Genomic DNA, 24,259 nt, shown 5'->3' on the forward strand with positions numbered 1-24,259 from the left:
CACACCGAAAGGTTCACTTTCACTCAGTAATTACAACATTTCACTTTTCTCAGCACAGGAGCTGGCAACATTTTAGATTCAATACTAATTGTTCACTCCTCTTGTCGCTGGTGTGTGGAGAAGATCATGTTCACTGGAGCTCTGTCAGGACAGAAACCGCACTGTGCTTCTGGATACACTCAGTCTGCAAATAGCTGGAGTCGTTTAAACATGACCCTAGTGAAGGCCTTCCCAGTGATGCGAAGGAGTGAGATGTTCCTGTAGTTGTTGCAATCTCCTCTGTCACTGCATGTTTTGCATATTGTGAAAATTTTTGTGTCACGTATCTCCTGTGGAACAGGCCCTACCTCCCAACAGAGAAGCTGGAGGTTATGAAGATGTGGCAGCGATGGGACTTTCCGTGTCTGAACAGTTCAGCTGGAACTCATCCTTGCTGGGAGCCTTTCTGCTTGTTCCGCAATCAATGGCCTTTTCCAGCTCAAGTGATGAGGATTCCTCGTCCAACTCAACCATGACAGGAAGCTGCAGTAGAATCAAACAGAGACTGGGAGGTATCCGTCTCACGGGAGTACAGCTCACAGTCGTGTTCAACCCAGTGGGACATCGGTTTACTTCTATTGGTGAGAACTTCACCATCTGCCGATTTCAGGGGAACAATTTGGTGATTGTAGGACAAAGCATCATATTCATCCCATCATACATAGCACAGAGATATTCATTATCACAGGCAGTTTGGAATTATTGGTGTAGGATTGTCCGGTGTTTATTGACAGAGTATCTCACTGTTTTCAGAATTTCTGATGCAATGTTCCAGCTGTTGGGTTTATGTTGAGCATCAGGTTGGCTTTGCTTTTTGCTTCAATGACAGGTGTCATCTCTGCTGAGTGGGTCTCAAACCAGTCTGTTGTGGGAGCCACCTTTACCAAATGTTGCTGCTGCTGTGTCAGAAATGAGTGAACTCAGAGACCTCCAAGTTTCATCAACTTCAATATTGATTGTTAAGGATTTTATGTAAGATTTAACTGTGCCTGTAGAATATTTCACTATTTTATGTTCCTTCATATTTAATTTCATAATGGACGTGTCACTGTGAAGACGTCAGTCAGAATTGTCAGCAAGGATTAATCAGGACTTTCTAATTGGAGATGTTAATCAGTGGAACCTCTCACACACTGATTTGCATCAAAGATTAATTTAGGATTGAAGTAAAGTTCATCATTTTATGTTGAACAGGTTCTTGTTAAGGATTCTTGAATTTAGGGGAAAGATCACAGAAGGTGTTTTTAAAAAGGGACATTGCAGCTCCGAAAATCAGTGATATCTCCAGAATATTAAACTCCAGCTACTTATAGGGATGTTAATATCAGCAAAATCGAACCAATATTATCAGACTATCAATCCTGGCTGTGATTAAAAGCAGAATCCAATCCTTGCAGTCTATTATGAATTTGCTGGTGTCTCAGCAGGCTGGAGGACCTTGTGAATGCCTTTCCACACAAGGAGCAGGTGAAAGGCCTCTCCCCAGAGTGAGTGCGTCGGTGAGTCAGGAGGTTGGATGACTGCTTGAAACTCTTTCCACAGGTACTGCAGCTGAATGGATTCTCCTGAGTGTGAGTGCGGTGGTGGGACTGGAGGGTGAATAACCGAGTGAATCCCTTCCCACACACCGAGCAGGTGAATGGTCTCTCCCCAGTGTGAAGTCGCTGGTGTCTCACCAGATCAAATGACTGGGAGAATTTCTTCCCACACACGGAGCAGGTGAACGGTCTCTCCCCGGTGTGAGTGCGTTGGTGAGCAGTCAGGGTGGATGACTGCCCGAAACTCTTTCCACAAGAAGTGCAGCTGAACGGTTTCTCCTCAGTGTGAATTCGCTGATGTGTCCAAAGGCCGGATGACCGAGTGAATCTCTCACCGCACACAGAGCAGGTGAATGGCTTCACCCCAGTGTGAATCCGCTGGTGTGTAGCGAGACTGGATGTGCTGTTGAACCTCTTCCCACAGTGAGTGCAGCTGAAGGGCCTCTCCTCAGTGTGAATTCTCTGGTGTAACATCAGGTATGTTGTCTTGGTAAATCCCTTTCCACACACACAGAACAGACGAATGGCTTCTCCCCAGTGTGACTGCGTTGATGGATTTCCAGTCGGAATAAAGACTTGAATCCTTTACCACAGTCCCCACATTTCCAAGGTTTCTCCATGGTGCCAGTGTCCTTGTGTCTCTCCAGGTTAGATGATCAGTTGAAACCTCGTCCTTGCAGATAACACATGTACAGTTTCTCCCCGCTGTGAATGGTGTGATGTTTTCTCAGGCTGTGTCACTGGTTAAAGCTCTTTCCACAGTCAGTTCACTGGAACACTCTCACTCGGGTGTGTGTGTCTCGGTGTTTTTCCAGTTGCACTGATGTTTAAAATCTTCAAGAGATAAACATTTCTCCTTCCACATTCACAGATTGATGAATGATCGATTGACTCAAACCAAAATGTTTGTTTTGAGTTTTGCATCTACAAATCTTTCCCTTGTTAATACCTGGAAAAAGAGTTTACAAAATTAATCACGGTCAGTCCAGGATAGAAATTCTGAACAGACAATTCTAGTTTTGTTTTTGGAACATTTTTTCCTCTCGTTTCCTCCAAATCTGTAAATCCCCATCTCACACACTCTCCCCCGTCCCTGGGCTGAAATCCAAACCCATCTCACCCTCTCCACCAATTCTTTTCTCCACTCAGTTTTCTCCCTCCCTCCACTCTGTCTGGGTTCAGCTCTCACGCCCCTCTGTGCAGAATTGTTTTCTCTCCTGGTCACTGAGACCCTGAAGGCTCACGCACCCTCTGCTTCACTGTTACTGATGGCTGAAGGGACCAATCCGTGAGAGGCAGGTTTTGCCACGAGTGAAGCGGTTCTCAGGTCTGGTTGTGGGTTGTTGTTTTCAGTGTTGGCTCTTGTTGCTGAGCCACTGGAGTGACCTTCCTCCATCCTGTGAATGTACCTGAGCTGGAAAAGTCACCTCCACTTGATGGGAACCCATCACCTTTGGGAGACAATGAATTGTAGATTTTGCATCAAAGATCAATTTAGGATTGAAGTAAAAAGTTCATAATTTTATTGCTACCAAGTTTCTGTTGACAGTTCTTTAATTCAGCTGAAAGATCACAGATAGTGCCTTTAAAAAGGGACATCTCCAGATTATTAAACTTCAGCCAGTTGTAGGGTTGTTAAGAAGTTTAACAACACCAGGTTAAAGTCCAACAGGTTTATTTGGTAGCAAAAGCCACACAAGCTTTCGGAGCTCCAAGCCCCTTCTTCAGGTGAGTGGGAATTCTGTTCACAAACAGGGCATATAAAGACACAAACTCAATTTACAGAATAATGGTTGGAATGCGAATACTTACAGCTAATCAAGTCTTAAAGGTACAAACAATGTGAGTGGAGAGAGCACCAAGACAGGTCAAAGAGATGTGTATTGTCTCCAGACAGGACAGCCAGTGAAATTCCGCAAGTCCAGGCAAGCTGTGGGGATTACAGATCGTGTGACATGAACCCAATATCCCGGTTGAGGCCGTCCTCATGTGTGCGGAACTTGGCTACCAGTTTCTGCTCAGCGACTCTGCGCCGTCGTGTGTCGTGAAGGCCGCCTCGGAGAACGCTTACCCGAATATCAGAGGCTGAATGCCCGTGACCGCTGAAGTGCTCCCCAACAGGAAGAGAACAGTCTTGCCTGGTGATTGTCGAGCGGTGTTCATTCATCCATTGTCGTAGCGTAGCGTCATGGTTTTCCCAATGTACCATGCCTCGGGACATCCTTTCCTGCAGCGTATCAGGTAGACAACGTTGGCCGAGTTGCAAGAGTATGTACCATGTACCTGGTGGATGGTGTTCTCACGTGAGATGATGGCATCCGTGTCAATGATCCGGCACGTCTTGCAGAGGTTGCTGTACCAGGGTTGTGTGGTGTCATGGTCACTGTTCTCCTGAAGGCTGGGTAGTTTGCTGCGGACAATGATCTGTTTGAGGTTGTGCGGTTGTTTGAAGGCAAGAAGTGGGGGTGTGGCCTTGGCGAGATGTTCCTCTTCATCAATGACATGTTGAAGGCTCTGGAGGAGATGCGGGGAAGCTACGGCATCTCCTCCAGAGCCTTCAACATGTCATTGATGAAGACGAACATCTCGCCAAGGCCATCCCCACACCCCCGCCCCCCCACAGTCACTGACACCAATCTCCTCCTGTCTGATATAAACCCTGTGGCTGTGGCTTTTGCTACCAAATAAACCTGTTGGACTTTAACCTGGTGTTGTGAGACTTCTTACTGTGATATAAACCCCACAGTCACTGACACCAATCCCCTCCCCTCAGTTAATTTGATTTAGTTTACTTGTTTACTCAATAAGATTGATACCAATCTCTCCTATCTGATGATTTTGTAGCTAATTTTTCATAAAGGATATACACAAGTTTGTTATTTCAATTGGACCTGTCTTCATTCCCGGGCCGAGGGGATTTCTGTACCAGACGGGAGGGGTAACATTTGGGAACGCTTGATTCTCCACCAATTCCCATTCCCCTTCTTTCTGGTGGATAATGGAGGTGTCGCTGTGTGTAATGTGCAGATCAGTAAGAATTGTCAACAAGGATTAATCAGCACTTTCTAATTGGAGATGTTCATCAGTAGAACCTCTCAGACACTGAATTGTAGAGTTTGAATCAAAGATCAATTTAGGATTGAAGTAAAAGTTCAATATTTGTGGCAAACTGATTGCTGGTGGAATTCTCTGAATTCAGGGGAATGATCACCGACACATATTCTTAAAGGGAGGCTGCAGGTCCAAGAACACAATCAGCTAACTAACTAGAATCTTAAACTCCAGCCAGAACTATGGTTGGTAACATCAGAGAGACAAACCTGAATTGTCAGAATGAACATGGTTCAGTCCTGGGTATGATGAACGCCAGCAACATCAGTGGAATCCAAACCCTTCAGTCACTTGTGAACTTGCTGGTGTGTCAGCAGGTGGGCTCGCTGACTGAATCCCCTCTCACACACTGAACAGGTGAATGGCCTCTCCCGGGTGTGAATTCGCTGGTGTGTCAAAAGGTTGGATGAAGTTGTGAATCCTTTCTCACACATGGAACAAACGAATGGTCTCTCGCCAGTGTGAACTCGCTGGTGTGTAAGCAGGTTTGATGAATTAGTGAATCGCTTCTCACACACAGAGCAGGTGAATGGCCTCTCCCTTGTGTGAACACGCTGGTGTGTCAGCAGCTGGGATAACTGAGTGAATCCCCTCCCACAAACAGAGCAGGTGAATGGCTTCTCTCCAGTATGAACTCTCCAGTGTATCAGAAGCTCAGATGACTGAGTGAATCCCTTCCCACACACACAACAGGGGAACGGTCTCTCCCCTGTGTGAAATCGCTGGTGTCTCAGCAGAGTGGTGGACTGAGTGAATCCCTTCCCACATACAGAGCAGGTGAATGGTTTCTCTCCAGTGTGACTGCGTCGATGAATTTCCAGCAGGGATGGATACTTGAATCCCTTTCCACAATCCCCACATTTACACGGTTTCTCTGTGGGGCTGGTATCCTTGTTTCTCTCCAGGTTGGTTGATCAGTTCAAGCCTCGTACACAGTACACGTGGATTCTATCTGCTTCAAATGTTGAAATGTTTTAAAGGCTATGCAACTTGTTAAAACAATCTTCCCTCCACATTCAAAGGCCAATGATACTCACACTCTGATTCATTGAGTATCAGATGTTGATGCGATGTTTGGTTTGCATTTCCTATCTCCAAATCCTCTGCTTCTAATAACCTGATAAAGGAGTTTAAAAAGTCATCACTGTCAGTACAAGATAGAAATTCAAAACAGACAGTTCTCATTTGGTGGAATATTTTTCACTTTCATTCCCCAAATGACTTTGACCCTGAATTGATCGTTAATTAAATATTTTCTCCACAAATCCTCAGCTTCTAATATGCTGTCAATGGGGTTTACAAATGTAACCAAATGTCAGTCCAGGACAGAAACTCTGAACAGGCAATTCTAGTTTCTCTGGAACATTTTATCCTCTCTTATTCCCCCAAATCTGTAAATTCCCGTCCCACACACTCTCTGGATATCCAAATTAAGTTTTAGATAATTTTTTCCAGATCCTTTTAAAGTAAAGTCCATTTATTAGTCACAAGTAGGCTTACATTAACACCGCAATGAAGTTACCATGAAAATCCCCGAGTCGCCACACTCCAGCGTCTGTTCGGGTACACTGAGAGAGAATTTATCATGGCCAATGCACCTAACCAGCACATTTTTCAGATTGTGGGAGGAAACCGGAGCACCCGGAGGAAACCCAACGCAGACACGGGGAGGACATGCAAACTCCACACAGACCCAATCTGGGAAACGAACCCAGGTCCCTGACGCTGAAAAGCAGCAGTGCTAACCACTGTACCATTTGTCAAATTTTTGACAAATTTAACAAAAAAACCCAATTTTAAGGGCGGCACGGTAGCAGAGTGGTTAGCACTGCTGCTTCACAGCTCCAGGGACCTGGGTTCGATTCCCGGCTTGGGTCACTGTCTGTGTGGAGTTTGCACATTCTCCTCGTGTCTGCGTGGGTTTCCTCCGGGTGCTCCGGTTTCCTCCCACAGTCCAAAGGTGTGCGGGTTAGGTTGATTGGCCATGCTAAAAATTGCCCCTTAGTGTCCTGGGATGCATAGATTAGAGGGATTAGCGGGTAAAAATATGTAGGGATATGGGGGTAGGGCCTGGGTGGGATTGTGGTCGGTGTAGACTCGATGGGCCGAATGGCCTCTTTCTGCACTGTAGGGTTTCTATGATTTAACAAAAATAACAAACTGAACATAATTTCATTCATACCTTGTGACAAAACAGGAATTTGAATCTTGTGCCCAGAATGGAATGTGTGGAGATTTTCTCAGAGAAACCTCAGTCACCCTCACTGAGACTAACTTTAAATTGCAGATTGTATGAATTGAATGGATTTGAAGCCCTGTCCCCAGAACATTGCGCTGTCTCTCTGGATTACTAATGCAGTGACATTGTCACTCGGTCAGTGTGTCCCCTTCTCTCTTTGTTGGAGATGGTTTGAGGGGAGAAGCCGGAAGCAGTGGACAGGGAGAGTGGAGAATGTTCATTGTAAACCCCGCCCCCCCGGCACTGACCTCTCACCCGACACCTCACAATGCCCGGGGACTGATTGACGGCAGCTCCGGGCCAATAGAAGGAGAGGAGGCTGGACGGTCGCGAGGGAGCTGCTGGTCCTCCGACCAATCGGAGTGAATGAGGGGCGGGGCTGAGTGAAGCATGCGCAGTGTGATTAATGGCGGTGGAGACATTCTTTCTCGGATCCACAATCAGTAAAGGTGGGAATGGCGGGGCGGAGGACGCGATAGACCAGGCGGGGGTTTGGAGAGGCGTCGTAAACATGTTACGTAAACTGAGAACTCTTGAAAAGAACCGAGCGATATCAGAGGATGGTCCCAGCCCTCAGCGCAGAGCAGGGCCTCAGCATTCTCCCAGTTACAGACCCGGGTTCATCAGGGCCATCGTCATCGGGGAACGAGCAACACGGCGCGTGCGCAGTCGCCGTCTTCAGTCGGCGCGCGAGCAACACGGCGCATGCGCAGTCGCCATCTTTGTTTGGGGCAATGTTTTGGAATTACCACTGACAGAATGTGAATAACTTGACCATCGACCTGCTTCACCCTTTCACTTCCAATTTCTTACTGACGAGAACAACGATATCAGGGCAGTTGCAATCATTTATATTCATATTGTGTCTTTAACATAATAAAACAGCCCCAGACATTTTCTCACAAATATTAGACAGTGACATTTGATACTGAGCTATATTAGGACAGGTGACCAAATGTTTGGTCAAAGAGGTGGGTTTTAAAGAAAGCAGAGGTGATGGACAGGCAGAGAGATTTGAAGAAGAGATTGCAGAGCTTGTGGCCTGTGCAACTGAAAGGATGATTTGTAATGGTATAATGATTAAAACTGAGAATGCTCAAGAGGAATTAGATTATCGTTGAGATCTCAGAGGAGTGTGTGGCTGGAGAAGATTACAGACACAGGAATGATTGTAACCATGGAGGAAAACAAAGATGAGAATTTTAAAATTCTGATGCTTCTTAAAAGGAAGCATTTGTAGATCAGCAAGCATAGGGGCGATGGGTGAACATGATTTGGTGTGAGTAAGCACATGGGCAGTTTAGGATGGTTTGGAGGGGGCTGCTTAATGTTGGAGGCCGGTTGGAACTGTATTGGAATTGTTTAATCTGGAGGTAAGAAAGGAATGGATGATGGATTCTGCAGCGACATGATGGCACAGTGGTTAGCACTGCTGCCTCACAGTGCCAGGGACCCGGGTTTGATTCCCAGCTTGGGTCACTGTCTGTCTGGAGTCTCCACATTCTCCCCGTGTCTGCGTGGGTTTCCTCCGGGTGCTCCGGTTTCCTCCCATACTCCAGAGATGTGTGGATTAAGTTGATTGGCTATGCTAAGTTGCCCCTTAGTGTCAGGGTTTAGCAGGGTAAATACATGGGGCAATGGGGATAGGGCCGAGGTGGGATTGTTGTCGGTGTGGGCTTTATGGGCCGAATATCCTCCTTCTGCACTGTAGAGATTCTATGATTAACTGAGGCTAAGGCAGAGTTGGGGGATGTTACTGAGGTGGAAATAGATGATTTTGGTGATGATGATGATGTGGATATGTGGTCTAAAACTCTTCTCAAGTAAGACACCATGGTTGTGAACAACTTAGTTCAGCTTCAGATATTTAACATGGAGAGGGTGGAGTCAGTTGTGAGGGTGGTGAAGTTTGTAGTGGGGACTGAAGACAATGACTCCAGTCTTCCCGATATTCAAATGCTGGAAACTTCTGCTCATGCAGTAATTGATGTCAGACAAGTCAGGATGTTGTATGAGTTGGAGGGGAACTAGGAGGTGATAATCTTCACATGCACCTACTACCCTGGTCCAGCTAAATGGTGGAGGTTGAGAGATTAGGAGATTCTCTCAGAGTTCTGGTCAGGATGTAGATGTAGAGAAACCCTCTCCTTCACCCTCTGATTCTTCCACCTCTCTCTCACCCCTTCGATAGATATTGGTTCATGTGTCAGTCCAGACCAGGCGGCAGGTTTCCTTCCCTGAAGCACATTAGTGAATCAGTTGGGTTTTTATGACTATCCAGCAGTTTTCATGGTCACTTTTTCTTAATGCCGGCCCCACAAATTACCCCATTCATTCAGCTCAATTTCACAACCTGTTTTTGTGTGTTCTCTCTCACTCCCTTTTTTTCTGTTTTAAATCAATTTCACAGTGTCTTAGAAGATTAGGATTTGCAGTTGGGAAACTGAAACCAAATTCCACATCAGGATCTCAGAGTCGCCTAATTTTTTGTGACCGGAATATCATCGGATTTTGAACATGGAAGGAAAAAGCACCGTTCACAGTGGGGAGAAACCATACTCGTGTTCCGTTTGCGGACAAGACTTCAACCAATCATCTGGCCTGTTCAAACATAAATGCAGTCATGATGGGGAGAAGCCGTGGAAATGTGGGGTCTGTGGGAAGGGATTCAATTACCCATCCCAGCTGGAAACCCATCGGCGTGGTCACACCGGGGAGAGGCCGTTCACCTGCTCGGACTGCGGGAAGGGATTCACTAAGTTATCCACCCTGCAAAATCACCAGCGCACACACACTGGGCAGAGGCCATTCACCTGCTCTTTGTGTGGGAAGGGATTCACTCAGTCATCCACCCTGATTAAACACAAACTAATTCACACTGGGGAGAGACCATTCACCTGCTCTGTGTGTGGGATGGGATTCACTCAGTCATCCACGCTGCTGACACACCAGCGAGTTCACACCGGGGAGAAGCGATTCACCTGCTCTGAGTGTGGAAAGGGATTCACTCACAAATCCACCCTGCTGACACACCAGCAAGTTCACACGAGGCAGAGACCATTCACCTGCTCCCAGTGTGGGAAGGGATTTGTTAATTCATCCATCCTAATTACACACCAAAGAGGCCACACTGATGAGAGACCGTTTAAGTGTCTGAAGTGTGGGAAATGTTTTAAAACCTCGCAGGAACTGGTGTCCCATCAACAAGTTCACACTGACGAGAAACCATTCAGATGCTCTCACTGTGGGACTGGGTTCAGGCGATCATCTCATCTCACTGTCCATCAGCGGGTTCACACCGGGGAGAGACCATTCACCTGCACCAAGTGTGGGAAGAGATTCACTCAGTCATCCGCATTGCTGAGACACCAGCAAGTTCACACCGGGGAGAGACCGTTCACCTGCGCCAAGTGTGGGAAGAGATTCACTCAGTCATCCGCATTGCTGAGACATCAGCAAGTTCATAAATAACTGGAGATTGGATGTTGTTGTCAATCACACTGTGGTCTGCACCTGCTGATGTTAATAAACTTCAGGCCAGTAATAGAGGCGAATATTCTGCACAAAATTCAAATACACCATCTTTGTGTTAATGTATTCTCTGTTGTCTTTTTAAAAAATGTGTGAATGGTTCTCCTTTTGAAGGGCCTCTCCCCCGTCTCCTCCATCCTCATCTTCAACAACAAGTGTGAGGAGCTCGTGGAGCTTCTTTGTCTCTAAGATTGAGACAATCTGATCAGCTGCTTCCCTCCCTTCCACTGGACCACCAGACAAAACTCTCTCTGAAATTTCCCTTTTTCCAAGTACTGAACTCACATCTTTCTCCAATTCTTCTGCTATCTCCCATTAAACCCTCTCACTGCTCATATTGTCCATGAGACCTCTCTTCATCTCCCTTTACCCTCTAAACCACTGATAACCCAACTTCCCCATATTATTTAATATTGTCAATGGTTCTCTCTTTTGATACTGTCCCTCTCATCTGTAACTCACCTTCACTAGTGAATCTCCTCTGCACCCCCTCCAATGCAATCACATCCTTCTTATAATGTGGCGACCAGAACTGCACACAGTATTCTAGCAGTGACCTCACCACAGTTCTATGCAACTCCAACATGACTTCCTTGCTTTTGTAATCTATACCTCAATTGATAAAGGCAAGTGTCCTACATGTCTTTTTCACCAGCCTACTAACATACACTTCTGTCCTCAGAGATCTATAGACAATCACACCCAGGTCTCTTTGTTCCACAGAGCTTACTAGTGTCATGCCGTTCACTGAATTTTTCCTTGTCAAATTACTCCTTCCAAAAAGTGTGTCGCCTCACACTCAGTCTACCACTTATCTGCCCATTTGACCATTCTGTCTATATCTTCCTGTAGCCCAAGACACTCACCCTCACTGATTTTGATTTGATTTGATTTGTTATTGTCACATGTTTCTTGCACGCTATAAGACAAAACATACCATTCATAGAGAAGGAAACGAGAGAGTGCAGAATATAATGTTACAGTCATAGCTAGGGCGTAGAGAAAGATCAACTTAATGCAAGGTAAGTCCATTCAAAAGTCAGACAGTAGCAGGGAAGAAGCTGTTCTTGAGTCAGTTGGTACGTGACCTCAGACTTTTGTATCTTTTTCCCGAACGAAGAAGGTGGAAGAGAGAATGACCAGGGTGCGTGGGGTCCTTAACTATGCTGGCTGCTTTGCTGAGGCAGCGGGAAGTGTAGCAGAGTCAATGGATGGGAGGCTGGTTTGAGTGATGTATTGGGCTCCATTCACGACCTTTTGTAGTTCCTTGCGGTCTTGGGCAGCTCACCTGGCCAATCTTTGTATCATCCTCAAACCTACCAATCCTATCCCCCACATAGTCATCTATGTCATTTATATAAATGATAATAGTGGCCCGCCACTGGACCCTGGCCTCCAGTTACTAAAGCAGCCTTCTGTCATCACCCTCTGTCTCCAACAACTGAGCCAATGTTAAATCCACTTTATCAAATTACCCAGTATCCCATGCCCACTATTTTGAGGAAGAGCAGGGGAATTATCCCGAGTCCAGGCCAATATCTATCAATCAACATCACTAAAAACACATCAACAGACATTGTTTGTGGGCTCTTGCTGTGTGTAAATTGGCTGCCACATTTCCTAAATTACAACAGTGACTACACTTCAGAATGGCTGTAAAATGTTCTGGGACTTACTGTGGATGTGTAAGATGCTATGTAAATGCAAGTCTGTAAATGTAAGATGTTATCTGATCCAACCATTACAATATAATGATCTATTAGATTACACTTCAAATCTACTTCATTGGCTGTAAAATGCTTTCGGAGATCCTGTGGTCCTGAAAGTTGCTGTAGAAATGTAACTGCGGTTGAACAATGCGAACAGGGGGTCTGTAGCTGCCAGTTCTGGATTCCCAGCCTACACAGGGTGTTTATTTAGCCTCTCAAACCCAAATACCGGCCCCATTCCTCCCGCTCACCTCCAGTTTCTGAATCTGAATCGCTGTCAATTTCCCTCCAACAACATCGCTCCAGTATCGGCACTGCGCATGCTCCCGTTCGCAATGCCCGTGGATTGATTGACGGCAGCTCCGGACCAATAGAAAGATGGGGCGGGGCTGGAGCACCGAGCGGGAGCGGCTGGTCCTCCAACCAATCGGAGTGAATGAGGGGCGGGGCTGGAGGACCGAGCGGGAGTGGCTGTTCCTCCAACCAATGGGAGTGAATGGCGGGGGGCGGGGAGAGCCTGGAGCTCCCTCATTGGCTGAAACTCTGCATCAAAGTAAAGTTTATTTATCAGTCACAAGTAGGCTTACATTAACACCGCAATGAAGTTACTGTAAAATTTCCCTAGTCGCCACACTCCGGCGCCTGTTCGGGTCAATGCACCTAACCAGCACGTCTTTCAGACTGTGGGAGGAAACCGGAGGAAACTCACGCAGACACAGGGAGAATGTGCAAACTCCACACAGACAGTGACCCAAGCCGGGAATCGAACCCGGGTCCTTGGCGCTGTGAGGCAGCAGTGCTGCCTTCATTTTAAAAGTTGCTCTGTGTCAAACTCCAGGAGAAAACTGGACCTTTCTGTTTGTGGCTTTAAACAGATGGAGCCCAGTGGGTTCGGAGCAAACAGATCAACATTTGTCACTGAAATGTGGGAGCATGAGAGAGCAATTCACAACAATTGTAGGGCTGAGTTAAAGGAATAACTGAGCAGACAGGGATTGTCACCATTAAAACAACAGACCCTTGTTTCAGTAAATGAACCGACAAGAGGGTTAGGGCAGGTTTGGATAAGGTTAATACTGTCATCATTCAGAACAACACAGACTATAAAGGAACAACTGATCTGAGAGAAAAATTCATGTGCTGTGAGGGAGAGGTATGCTGAATCAGGTTCAAAGATCTTAAATAATGTTTCTTCTTGAATCACTACAGTGGAGAAAGAGGCCAGTCAGCCCATCGAGTCTCACCGACTCTTCCTCGGCTTACCCCTAACCCATACACTAAGAGGCAATTTGCCATGGCCAATCCACCTAACCTGCACATCTTGGGAGTGTGGGAGGAAACTGGAGCACTCTGAGCAAACCTATGCAGACACAGGGAGAACGTGCAAACTCCACACAGAGAGCTGTGGCACAGTGGTTAGCACTGCTACCTCAGAGTGCCAGGGATCCGGTTCAATTCCGGTCTTGGGTGACTGTCTGTGTGAAGTTCGCATGTTCTCTCCGTATCTGCATGGGTTTCCTCCGGGTGCTCAGGTTTCCTCCCACAGTCTGAAAGACATGCTGGTTAGGTGCATTGGCTGTGCTAAATTCTCCTTCAGTGTACCCAAACAGGCGCCGAGTGTGGCGACTAGGGGATTTTCATAGTAACTTCATTGCAGTGTTAATGTAAGCTTACTTGTAATACCTGAACCCAGAATTGAACTCAGGTCCCTGGCGCTGCTGATCACTGTGCCACCCTGCTGCCTGTGTTTTGAAAAATCATGTTAAAATCTGGAACTCAGATGGAATGATGGATTGGTGTTAAGTGGGAAAGTCTGGATCACTGCATTACTCCAGAGAACCTTGGAATCAGATTTACAGAATGGATTCCTGTAATAGTGGCAATCCCATTGCTATGTGTTGGTCAGACTGAGGGAAGTATTTAAACTGGACACCACAGGTGTGTTAAAGGATAACATACTCATGGAATTTATGAATTATCTGAAAGAATATTGAGAGCAAAAAAATCAATCTGGAAAATTGTAGTCACTTCACGTTGTTCCAGGAGAAGTGGGATTAGGTTGTGTAGATGTCAGGTTTTACACAGCACACAGTCAGCCTGTGGTTTCACCCTGGACGAAGAATCTCTGAATTGTACCATTCAAATCACTCAATGGGTTTATCAGGGGCCAGAATGTCTGCTCAGAAAGAGGAAGGTTGGTGTGAAACCAATGAGAAGTAACACAGACACTCACAGACACCCTCACACACACAGACTCTCAGATGCCTCAAAATATCTCCTGTTACTTTATTGTTCTTAGATTTTTTGAAATAAATCCTGAATGAATTATAAAATCACACACAAATACTTGTTGAGCATTCCCTGAAAGACATCGATACTGTTCATTTCACTCCCTGTGGTCATGATTTCCATATTCTCACCACTCTTTGGGTGGAGAAATTTATCTTGGATTTCCTATTGGGTTTCTTGGCGACTGTCTTGTATTGATGGTCTCCAGTTTTGCTTTCTCCAAAAGAAGAAACATTATTTCAAAACCTTTTATAATTTTGAAGCCCTCTATTAGGTTACTCCTCAGCCTTAATTTTTCAAGAAAGCGTGAGCATGTCAATCCTTTCCTGATAGATAACCAAACACACAGTTTCAAAATCATTTATGGGATGTGGACATCGCTGGCTTGGCCAGCATTTATTGCTAACCTCTGATTGACCTTGAGAAGGTGATGGTGAGCTGTTTTCTACATTTCTGGTATCATCATTAAAAATCATCTCTGTACCCTTCTCCAGTGCAGAGATATCTTTTTTATAATACGGTGACCAGAATGGCATGCAGTGGTCGGTAAGATTCTTGATCAGGGAGTCACAGGTTATCCAAAAGTGGTTTGAGCTTATCCATGGTTTTAAATCAGAATATTAAGAAGCAACAATTTAGAAATGATGCATAATAAACAGGGGGAATAAAACAGCAGACCCATGGCAGGTGACTAGCTGGGGTCTCAGCACTGATCCTGCATTACCACAATAATCACTGCCTGCCAGTTGGAAAAAGACCTGTTTAATCTTACTCTATTTCCTGTCTGCCAACAAGTTTTCAATCTCAATACATTCGCCCCAATCCCATGTGCTTCAATTTTTATGAAGAAGTTGCTGTGTTGGTGGACGAGGGGAATCGGGTTCACATTTTCTATCTCAGGGCATAATCATCAACAACTTGTATTTACACAGAGTGTTGTGGGACTGGAGGAGGTTACTGAGATACTGAGGAACTTTTTAAAATTCATTTTTACTGGATATAAGCGTCACTTGCTGGGCCAGCATTTCTTGCCCATCTCTAACTGCCCTCCATTTCAGAGGGCATTTGAGAGTCAACCACATTGCTGTGGGTCTGGAGTCACATGTAGGCCAGACCAAGTAAGGATGGCAGGTTTCCTTCCCGAAAGGACATGACTGAACCAGAGTGGTTTTGACAACGATCAACAATGGTTGAGGTTTGTCATTAGACTTTTAATTCGAGATTTTAATTGAATTCAAATGTCACCATTGACTGTGGTGGGATTCGAACCTGGGTCCCCAGAGCCTTACCCTGAGTCCAGTGATAATTCCACTGTGCCGCTGCCTCCCCTATTCATCCAATTGTTATTGTTTATCTCAGGGCGCAGAAACAACAGAATCCAACTTTGCCGGTCACACATGAAGTCGTCTATGTTTCAGCAGGCTGTAATACTGAGTAAATCCCTTCCCACACATGGAGCAGTTGAAAGGTTTTGCCCCAGTGTGAACTCGCTGGTGTCTCTGCAGGCGGGATGGATCAGTGAATCCCTTCCCACACACAGAGCAGGTGAACGGCTTCTCCCCGGTGTGAACTCGCTGGTGTGTCTGCAGGCGGGATGGATCAGTGAATCCCTTCCCACACACAGAGCAGGTGAACGGCCTGTCCCCTGTGTGAATGTATTGGTGTCTCAGCAGGCCAGACGACTGAGTGAATCTCTTGCCACAAATGGAGCAAGAGAATGGCTTCTCCCCTGTGTGAGTGCGGCGGTGTGTCCGGAGGCTGGATGACTCGGTGAAAGCCTTCCCACACTCGGAGCAGATGAACGCCCTCTCCCCGGTGTGAACAGGCCGATGTTTCAGCAGGTGTTGTGAAGAAGCAAATGCTTTCCCGCACACAGGGCAAGCGTAAGGCCTCTCCCCTGTGTGAACACGCTCGTGCATCACAAGCTGGGATGAACAAGGAAACATCTTCCCACACACGGAGCAGAGGAATGGCCTCTCCCCAGTGTGAACTCGCCGGTGCCTCAGAAGATAGTGAGACCGAGTGAATTCCTTCCCACACACCGAGCAGGTGAACAGCTTCTCCCCAGTGTGAACTTGCTGGTGTGTCAGCTGGTCAGTTGATTGAACTTCTTCCTTTCTACACATTGAGGAGGTGAATGGTTTCCCTCCAGTGTGAATACTCTTGTGTGTCAAAAGGTGTGAAAATCGAGTGAATCTCTCCCACACAGGGAGCAGAGGAATGGCCTCTCCCCAGTGTGAACTCGCTTGTGTGTCAGAAGATGAGATGAATGAGCGAATCTCTTCCCACAAACAGAACAGGGGTACGGCTTCTCCCCGGTGTGAGTGCCCTGGTGTCTCAGCAGACTAATCCTTCTTTTGAAGGTCTTCTCACATTTAAAACATTTAAAATGTCTCTTCTGAGAATGAACCAGTTGGTGAACGGTGCAGTGGGAGGACTGAGTGAATCTCTTCACACACTGGGAGCAGCTGAATGGCCTGTCCTTGGTGTGAACTTGTTGGTGCTCAGTGAGATGCACTGAGTCACTGAATGACTCTCCACAATGAGTGCAGCTGAACGGTCTCTCGTGTGTGTGAAGGAGCTGGTGCTCTGCAAGGCGGGAGGACTGGCTGAACCTCTTCCCGCAGTGGGAGCAGCTGAACGGTCTCTTGTCAGTGTGAAGGAGCTGGTGTTGGGCCTGTTCCTCAGGCGTCTCAACGCTGTCCCCAGAGTCAGAGCTTTGAAGAGGCTTCTCATCAATGTGATCGAGTTGGTGAGCCAGCAGGTTGGACGAACACATGAATTTCTTCCCACACACGGAGCAGGTGAATGAACTCTCACTATTGCGAGCTCGCTGTCATGTCAGCATGTTTACCAGCTGATCAATCCCTTCCCACAGGAGGAGCAGATGAACGGATTCTCACCAGCTTCCTGCTGAGATGGTCAATTAAATCCCTTCAGATGCACAAATTTTCAGATCCCGATGAACCGATTGACTGTCAGACGTGAGATTCGATCATCCAGACTGCAGATCCTTCTCTTCAATTTCCTGCAAAATCAGTTTACAAAGAATTACATGGATGGCACAGTGGTTAGTACTCCTGCCTCACAGCACCAGGGACCTGGGTTCGATTGTAGCCTTGGTTACCTGTCTGTATGGAGTTTGCGCATTCTCCTCGTGTCTGTGTGGGTTTCCTCCGGGTGCTCCAGTTTCCTCCCACTCTCCAAAGATGTTCGGGTTAGGTCGTTGCCCCTTTCTGTCCCAAGATGTGTAGGTTAGGGAGATTAGCGGGGTAAATATGTGGGGTTACGGGAATAGCCTGGGTGGGGTGGTCTGAAAGGCCTCCTTCTGCACTGTAGAAATTCTATGAATACATGAGATACACAAAACACAAACAGGCCAGTCTATTTTTTAAATTCATTTTTAACGGGGTGTGGGCGTCGCCGACTGGGACAGCATTTATTGCCCATCCCCAACTGCCCTCCATTTCACAGGGCATTTGAGAGTCAACCACATTGCTGTGGGTTACATGTAGGCCAGACCAGTTAAGGCCAGCAGATTTCCATCCTTAAAGGACATCAGTGAACCAGGTGGGTTTTTACGACAATCAACAATGGTTTCATGGTCATCATCAGACTTTTAATTGAATTTAAATTTCACCATCTGCTGTGGTGGGATTCGAACCTAGGTCCCCAGAACATTATCCTGGGTCTCTGCGTTGCTAGTCCAGTGATAGTTCCACTGTGTCACTGCCTCCGCCGCCACCCTCCCACCCCTGCCCTGATCTGTATTGGAATTTCTAATCCACATAAATCTCCTCTCATTCTGCTCACCTTAACTCAGCTTTTCAGCTCAACTTTTTAATTCTTTTTCTCTCATGTTCTCATCTGGTTTCCTTTTTAAAGCATCTAAAGTATTTGTCTCAACCACTTCCAGTCGCAGTGAGTTCCATATTCTAACAAGAAATAAATAACTCCTCCTGTTTGATTTATTCGTCTCTGTTGTCTGTACATGGTTCCCAGTATTGGAAACACCAACAAGTGGAAACATTCCATTCCCATCTACCTACTTATCCCATTCAGAAAGCCCATATCAGAAGAGACAACATTTTTCTCTTGGTTTGAGCTTATTGTGTGTAAATCCTCCCTTTCTAACCCCCTGTTTAAGAAAAAGTATCCAAAATCCATCACGATAGAAAATCGCAATATTGTCTCAGGTACAAGTAATTCAGAAAACTATTATTTATTGTGAGGGGAATTGAGTAAAAGCAGGGAAGTTATGTTTCAGTTGCACAGGGCATTGGTTAGACATATCTGGAGCAGTGTGTACATTATTGGTTTCCTTATTTCAGGAAAAATATGAGTGCATATTATTCCTTAACTGCTTTACGAGAAGCAGTTCATAGAAGGTTTAGTAGATTAATACCTGGAATAGGTGGATTGTCTGATGAGGAGCAGTGAGACAGTCTCTGCTTGAGTTTAGCTTCTGCTCGACTTCAAAAGAGTAAGAGGCAACTTAATTTAAACCTTCAAGATTCTGAAAACTCTTGACAGGATGGATATGGAGAGAAGGGTTAAAGCAAATTACTGCGGATGCTGGAATCTGAAACCAAAAGAGAAAATGCTGGAAAATCTCAGCAGGTCTGGTAGCATCTGTGGGGGAGAGAAAAGAGCTGAAGCTTCGAGTCCAGATGACCTTTTGTCAAAGCATAAAAAAGGTATAGAAAGTGGGAGATGTTTACACTGTGAGGGGATGAAAGATGGGTCCAAGCCACAGGAACCAGGGGAAAGGATGCTAATGGCAGTCTATAGAGAGAATAGAAAGTGTGAATGGCCAAACAGCAGAGAAGCTGAAGAAGTTGTGATGGATGAAGATGTGGGGGAGGGGAGGGTGGATTGGAGGGAGAAAAAAGGGGAAAGGCGAAGCAAAGGGGGAGAAAAGGTGCTGCCTGACCTGCTGAGATTTTCCAGCATTTTCTGTTTTGGATCTGGAGAGGATGTTTACTCTCAGGGGAGAATCTAGGGAGTCGCTGTTTTAAAAAACAGCATTGCCCATTGAAAACAGAGATGAGATGTTTTTCTCTCAGAGGGTCATGAATCTTTGGATTCACGTTCTTCAAAAGTGGAAGTAGAGTCTGATTTCAATGAGATAAATCTCTTGGGGCGACAGGGATCAGGGTATTGAATTTGATAATCAGCCATGACAATAATGAATGGCGGCGCACACTCGAAGGGCCGAACGGCCGACTCCCAGCTTCTATTTTCTATGTATGTTTCTATGTAAGAAGTCTCACCAGGTTTACTTGGTAGCAAATACAAAATAAACCTGTTGGACTTTAACCTGGTGTTGTGAGACTTCTTACTGTGTTCACCCCAGTCCAACGCCGGCATCTCCACATCATGTTTCTATGTAAACATGAGGAGCCTGGGGCTGAAGTGTAACCAAAAGCTGTGTAACCGCTTTAGGTAACTATACAGGGTTTTCAACTCTCACACTGAATATGTACATGGCCCATGGACTCATCGAGGCTGCAAACAGCAGCTGCAGCCTGAGGGTGGGTGAAGCTGTTTAGAAACCTATTGCACTTTGTGCTAATGGACCGGGAGCTCGGACCTGGAGGGGAAGCAGAAACATGAAGCCCCGCCCACTCGCTGTTGCATCACCAAGACACCGCGCATGCGCTCTCCTCCCTGCTGAATCAAGATGGCGGCCGTTAACCTGAGTCTCGTCTCGGGAAAAAGACCGGAAGCTGCAAACACAGACCGACGGGCTCATTTTCGAGATTTGAGGCCTTGACCAGGTATTTAGAAACCCTCTACGTCCATCCGCCGGTTCCATTGCTCCCTCTACGTTTCCGCATCCTTACCGGCTGCTGATGAGACAGAGGAACTTCTCTCCGATTGCGATCACCCACACTGCGTGGGGCAAACGCCGTTGCTTACTGCGCATGCTCCAGACTGTAACATTACTGCGCATGCGAACCCCTTCCCGTGCGTTCTATGGGGACACCTCAGCCCCGCCCCTCATTCAGTCCGATTGGATGGAGGACCAGCCGCTCCCGCTCGGTCCTCCAGCCCGCCCCCTATTCCTATTGGTCCGGAGCGGCCGTCAATCAGTCCCCGGGCATTGTGATGTGGAGCATGCGCAGTGTCATTGCTGTCCTTGGCGCTTGTTTGTCCCGGAGAAGTGGAGTCAGCGTTAGGCGGTGGCTGGGAGGATTTGGAAACACTTTGTGGATCCGCAAACCCTTCAGAATCATTGTCAGCTCCCTGGTTTGCAGCTGCGGGGCTTCTCCCTCCCTCCCTCCCGGGAACAGGCCCAGGTTAACGGCCCCATCCTGGCTCAGCCACTGGAGGATGGTTCACATCAGAGGATGGGGGAGGGGGACAATAAATAAGAGGTTACACTTTGGCCTCAAATCAATGAGGACTCTGATCTCTGGGAAGGAAGGAAACCCTGGGAGGTGGGCGGGGAGGATTCACAAACACCCGCTGGAGGCCCCACCACCCCCAATAAGACCCATTGGTTTTATTGTCAGTCTGCAGACAGGAGCTGGAGAACTGAACCCAGACAGAGGAGAGGGAGGGAGAAAACTGGGAGTGGAGGAAAGAAATGGTGAGATGGGTTTGGATTTCAGCCCAGGGAGGAGGGAGAGTGTGTGGTACAGGGATTTACTGATTTGGGGGAACAAGAGAGGCAATTTTCTTTTTAGCATGGCCAATCAACCTAACCCGCACATCTTTGGACTGAATTTCTATCTCGATTGACCGTGACAATTTTTGTTAACTCCTTTTACAGGTGAGGTGAGGAAACATCACATAAAAATCAGATTGAGTATCGACTTATTTGGACCTGAATATCCTGAGACTTTGAACGTGGAAGGAGAAATGTTTGTCTGTTCTGCCTGGAGGAGAAGATTTCAAACATCAGTGTGACTGGAAAAGCACTGAGACACACACACCCAAGTGAGAGTGTTCCAGTGAACTGACTGGAAAAAGCTTAAACCAGTTACACAGCCTGAAAAAACATCACACCATTCACAGCTGGGAGAAACTGTACATATGTTGTGTGTGTGGACAAGACTTCAACTGATCATCCAACCTGGAGAGACACAAGGACACTGGCACTATGGAGAAACCATGGAAATGTGAGGACTGTGGGAAGGGATTCAATTATCCTTCCCATCTCGAAACTCATCGTCGCAGTCACACAGGAGAGAGACCGTTCATCTGCTGTGTGTGTGGAAAAGGTTTTGTTCAGTCACAACACCTGCAGTCACACCAACGCTCTCATTCCAATAAGAGACATTTAAAATGTTCCAACTGTGAGAAGAGCTTTAAGAGCAAAAAGCACTTGAAACAGCACCAACACACACACACTGGAGAGAGGCCATTCATCTGCTCTGTGTGTGGGAAGGGATTCACTCAGTCAGCCACACTGATGAGACACCAGCAGACTCACACGGGAAAAAGGCCGTTCACCTGCTCAGTGTGTGGGAAAGGATTCATTCAGTCATCCACCCTGCTGAGGCATCAGCGGGTTCACACTGGGGAGAGGCCGTTCCCTTGCTCCAAGTGTGGGAAGGAATTCACTCGGTTAGACACTCTCAGTTTGCATCAACATGTTCACACTGAAAAATTACTTTTTAAACATTACGAATGAGAGAAGAGTGAGTTGCAGACACACCAATGCATTTGTGTTGAAGAGTGGATGCTCACCTGCTCTGTCTGTGGGAAGGGACTTATTCAGTCACAACACCTATTGAGACATCAGTCAGTTTTTGTGCAAGGGTGGGATTCTGTCAATCACTTCCATTGTGTGTTTCTGCTCATGTTAAACTCCAACCCTGTTATAGGAGTTATTGATATTCTAGATAAATGTCACTAAGTCAGTTTTTATGGAAATGCGCAGTGCTGTGTTAATATTTCTCCAATGGAAGAGGAGACTAATTGATGTCCTGCTACCAGCTTCATTTGGGGCCTTTGCTCATTTCGAACTCTAGATTATTTCAGTTCTCACGCCTTCGGTTATTCTCGTGGACAATTCTCAGCTCCCCATATTTTCCAGAGTGTCTCTCCTGGTGCTGGGATCCAGGGAAGTTATCGGTCACAGTCCTGTGATCAGTAAAGCTAAAACCAAGTCTGCTTGTTGTTTTTGACTCTTGGACTTCACCCCTGTCCCAAAACATCTCTCTCTTCTTTGACATGTGAATGGAACATGATGCCTGCAAACCTGGTTTAAATTGAAATCGTCTCAGCAAATTTAACAGGAACCTGCAGGCTGACGAGATTGTGTTACACTGTCAGTGTGTTCCTGTACAGCTCTGTATTTAACAGGAGCCTGCAGGCTGATGAGATTGTGTTACACTGTCGGTGTGTTCCTCTGCTGCTCTGTATTTAACAGGAGCCTGCAGGCTGATGAGACAGTGTAACACTATCAGTGTGTTCCTGTACTGCTCTGTATTTAACAGGAGCCTGCAGGCTGATGAGACAGTGTAACACTATCAGTGTGTTCCTCTACTGCTCTGTATTTAACAGGAGCCTGCTGGCTGATGAGACTGTGTTACACTGTCAGTGTGTTCCTGTACTGCTCTGTATTTAACAGGAGCCTGCAGGCTGATGAGACTGTGTTACACTGTCAGTGTGTTCCTGTACTGCTCTGTATTTAACAGGAGCCTGCAGGCTGATGAGACTGTGTTACACTGTCAGTGTGTTCCTGTGCTGCTCTGTATTTAACAGGAGCCTGCAGGCTGATGAGACAGTGTTACACTGTCAGTGTGTTCCTGTACTGCTCTGTATTTAACAGGAACCTGCAGGCTGATGAGATTGTGTTACACTGTCAGTGTGTTCCTGTGCTGCTCTGTATTTAACAGGAGCCTGCAGGCTGATGAGACAGTGTAAACTGTCAGTGTGTTCCTGTACTGCTCTGTATTTAACAGGAACCTGCAGGCTGATGAGACTGTGTTACACTGTCAGTGTGTTCCTGTACTGCTCTGTATTTAACAGGAGCCTGCAGGCTGATGAGACAGTGTTACACTGTCAGCGTGTTCCTCTGCTGCTCTGTATTTAACAGGAGCCTGCAAGCTGATGAGACAGTGTTACACTGTCAGTGTGTTCCTGTACTGCTCTGTATTTAACAGGAGCCTGCAGGCTGATTAGACTCTTCTCCGGTCAGTGTGCTCCTGTACAGTGGAGCCTTTGCTGTTATGAAATGTGGGTGAAAAGTAATGAGCCTCATATCCTTGCTCATGTTGCTGTGATTGTGCAGAAAGGGGATGTGTAAAGAGCTGGTCTTTGTGTGGAGATATGAACCAAGGAAATGGTATGTGTTTGTGACAGTGACACAACCTGTGCTCACACTCAGAACAATGCACAGATATCATTCTGGTTACAGTTTGAACAGGGTCAGATCACAACTGTCGTGAACAATTTAAACATGAATATCTCTCGTGTAGCTGCAGCTTGTTAGATCAGAGCTGAGGAGGAGAGAGTTCTGAATCCACTGTATTATCTCTGTTCTCCAGACTGGGTAACTTTTTAAATCGAATGATATTTCATTCAAGAAACAGGATCACAGCCAAAAGGCTGAATTGCTTTGTAACTTGTATCAAAAAATCATAAAATTCAGGTACAGACTAAATAATCATGTTAAACACATGGAAACTGTGACAATCCAGTAATAATAACAATTAACAAATTCATCAGGTAATAGGAAAGTGGTAAACAGGATATTAAAGAAGGAATATTGAATTAGATTATGTTAAAATTACAGACCAATACACCATTACAGGCTCGGAGATGCATATAAATTTCATATAAAAGGC

General features: G+C 46.3%; 4 protein-coding genes across 5 annotated transcripts in view; 2 read left to right on the plus strand and 2 right to left on the minus strand.

Annotated features, from left to right (window-relative positions):
• Positions 1–1,394: 1,394 nt before the first annotated feature.
• LOC144483177 (uncharacterized) lies at positions 1,395–7,440 on the minus strand. Its single transcript, XM_078201971.1, is given in 5 exon segments — positions 1,395–2,087; positions 2,090–2,160; positions 2,826–2,986; positions 4,980–5,587; positions 7,348–7,440. Coding segments are annotated over 5 exon segments (1,626 nt in total).
• Positions 7,136–12,117, plus strand: LOC144483149 (uncharacterized). 2 transcript variants are annotated; one of them, XM_078201940.1, is made up of 2 exons: positions 7,136–7,376; positions 9,338–12,117. In XM_078201940.1, exon 2 carries the CDS (start codon positions 9,445–9,447, stop codon positions 10,396–10,398), a length of 954 nt encoding a protein of 317 aa, XP_078058066.1. In that variant the 5' UTR covers positions 7,136–7,376; positions 9,338–9,444; the 3' UTR covers positions 10,399–12,117. The 2 variants fall into 2 exon arrangements, with proteins under 2 accessions (XP_078058066.1, XP_078058067.1); XM_078201941.1 differs by having other exon boundaries at positions 7,136–7,370; positions 9,338–10,498.
• Positions 12,118–15,719: 3,602 nt separating this feature from the next.
• Positions 15,720–16,603, minus strand: LOC144483156 (uncharacterized). The gene has a single exon (XM_078201951.1). The coding sequence runs from the start codon at positions 16,580–16,582 to the stop codon at positions 15,848–15,850; it is 735 nt and encodes a 244-aa protein (XP_078058077.1). The 5' UTR covers positions 16,583–16,603; the 3' UTR covers positions 15,720–15,847.
• A 4,627-nt stretch (positions 16,604–21,230) lies between these two features.
• The window catches only part of LOC144483140 (uncharacterized), a 28,666-nt gene continuing 25,637 nt past the window's right edge, over positions 21,231–24,259 (plus strand). The window contains exon 1 of the mRNA XM_078201929.1: positions 21,231–22,031. Within this exon, the coding sequence (XP_078058055.1) occupies positions 21,565–22,031 (467 nt within the window). The 5' untranslated portion in view covers positions 21,231–21,564. The remainder of the gene's footprint in view (positions 22,032–24,259) is intronic.

Source organism: Mustelus asterias, unplaced genomic scaffold, assembly GCF_964213995.1.
Source record: "Mustelus asterias unplaced genomic scaffold, sMusAst1.hap1.1 HAP1_SCAFFOLD_47, whole genome shotgun sequence".
NCBI classification, from domain to species: Eukaryota; Metazoa; Chordata; class Chondrichthyes; order Carcharhiniformes; family Triakidae; genus Mustelus; species Mustelus asterias.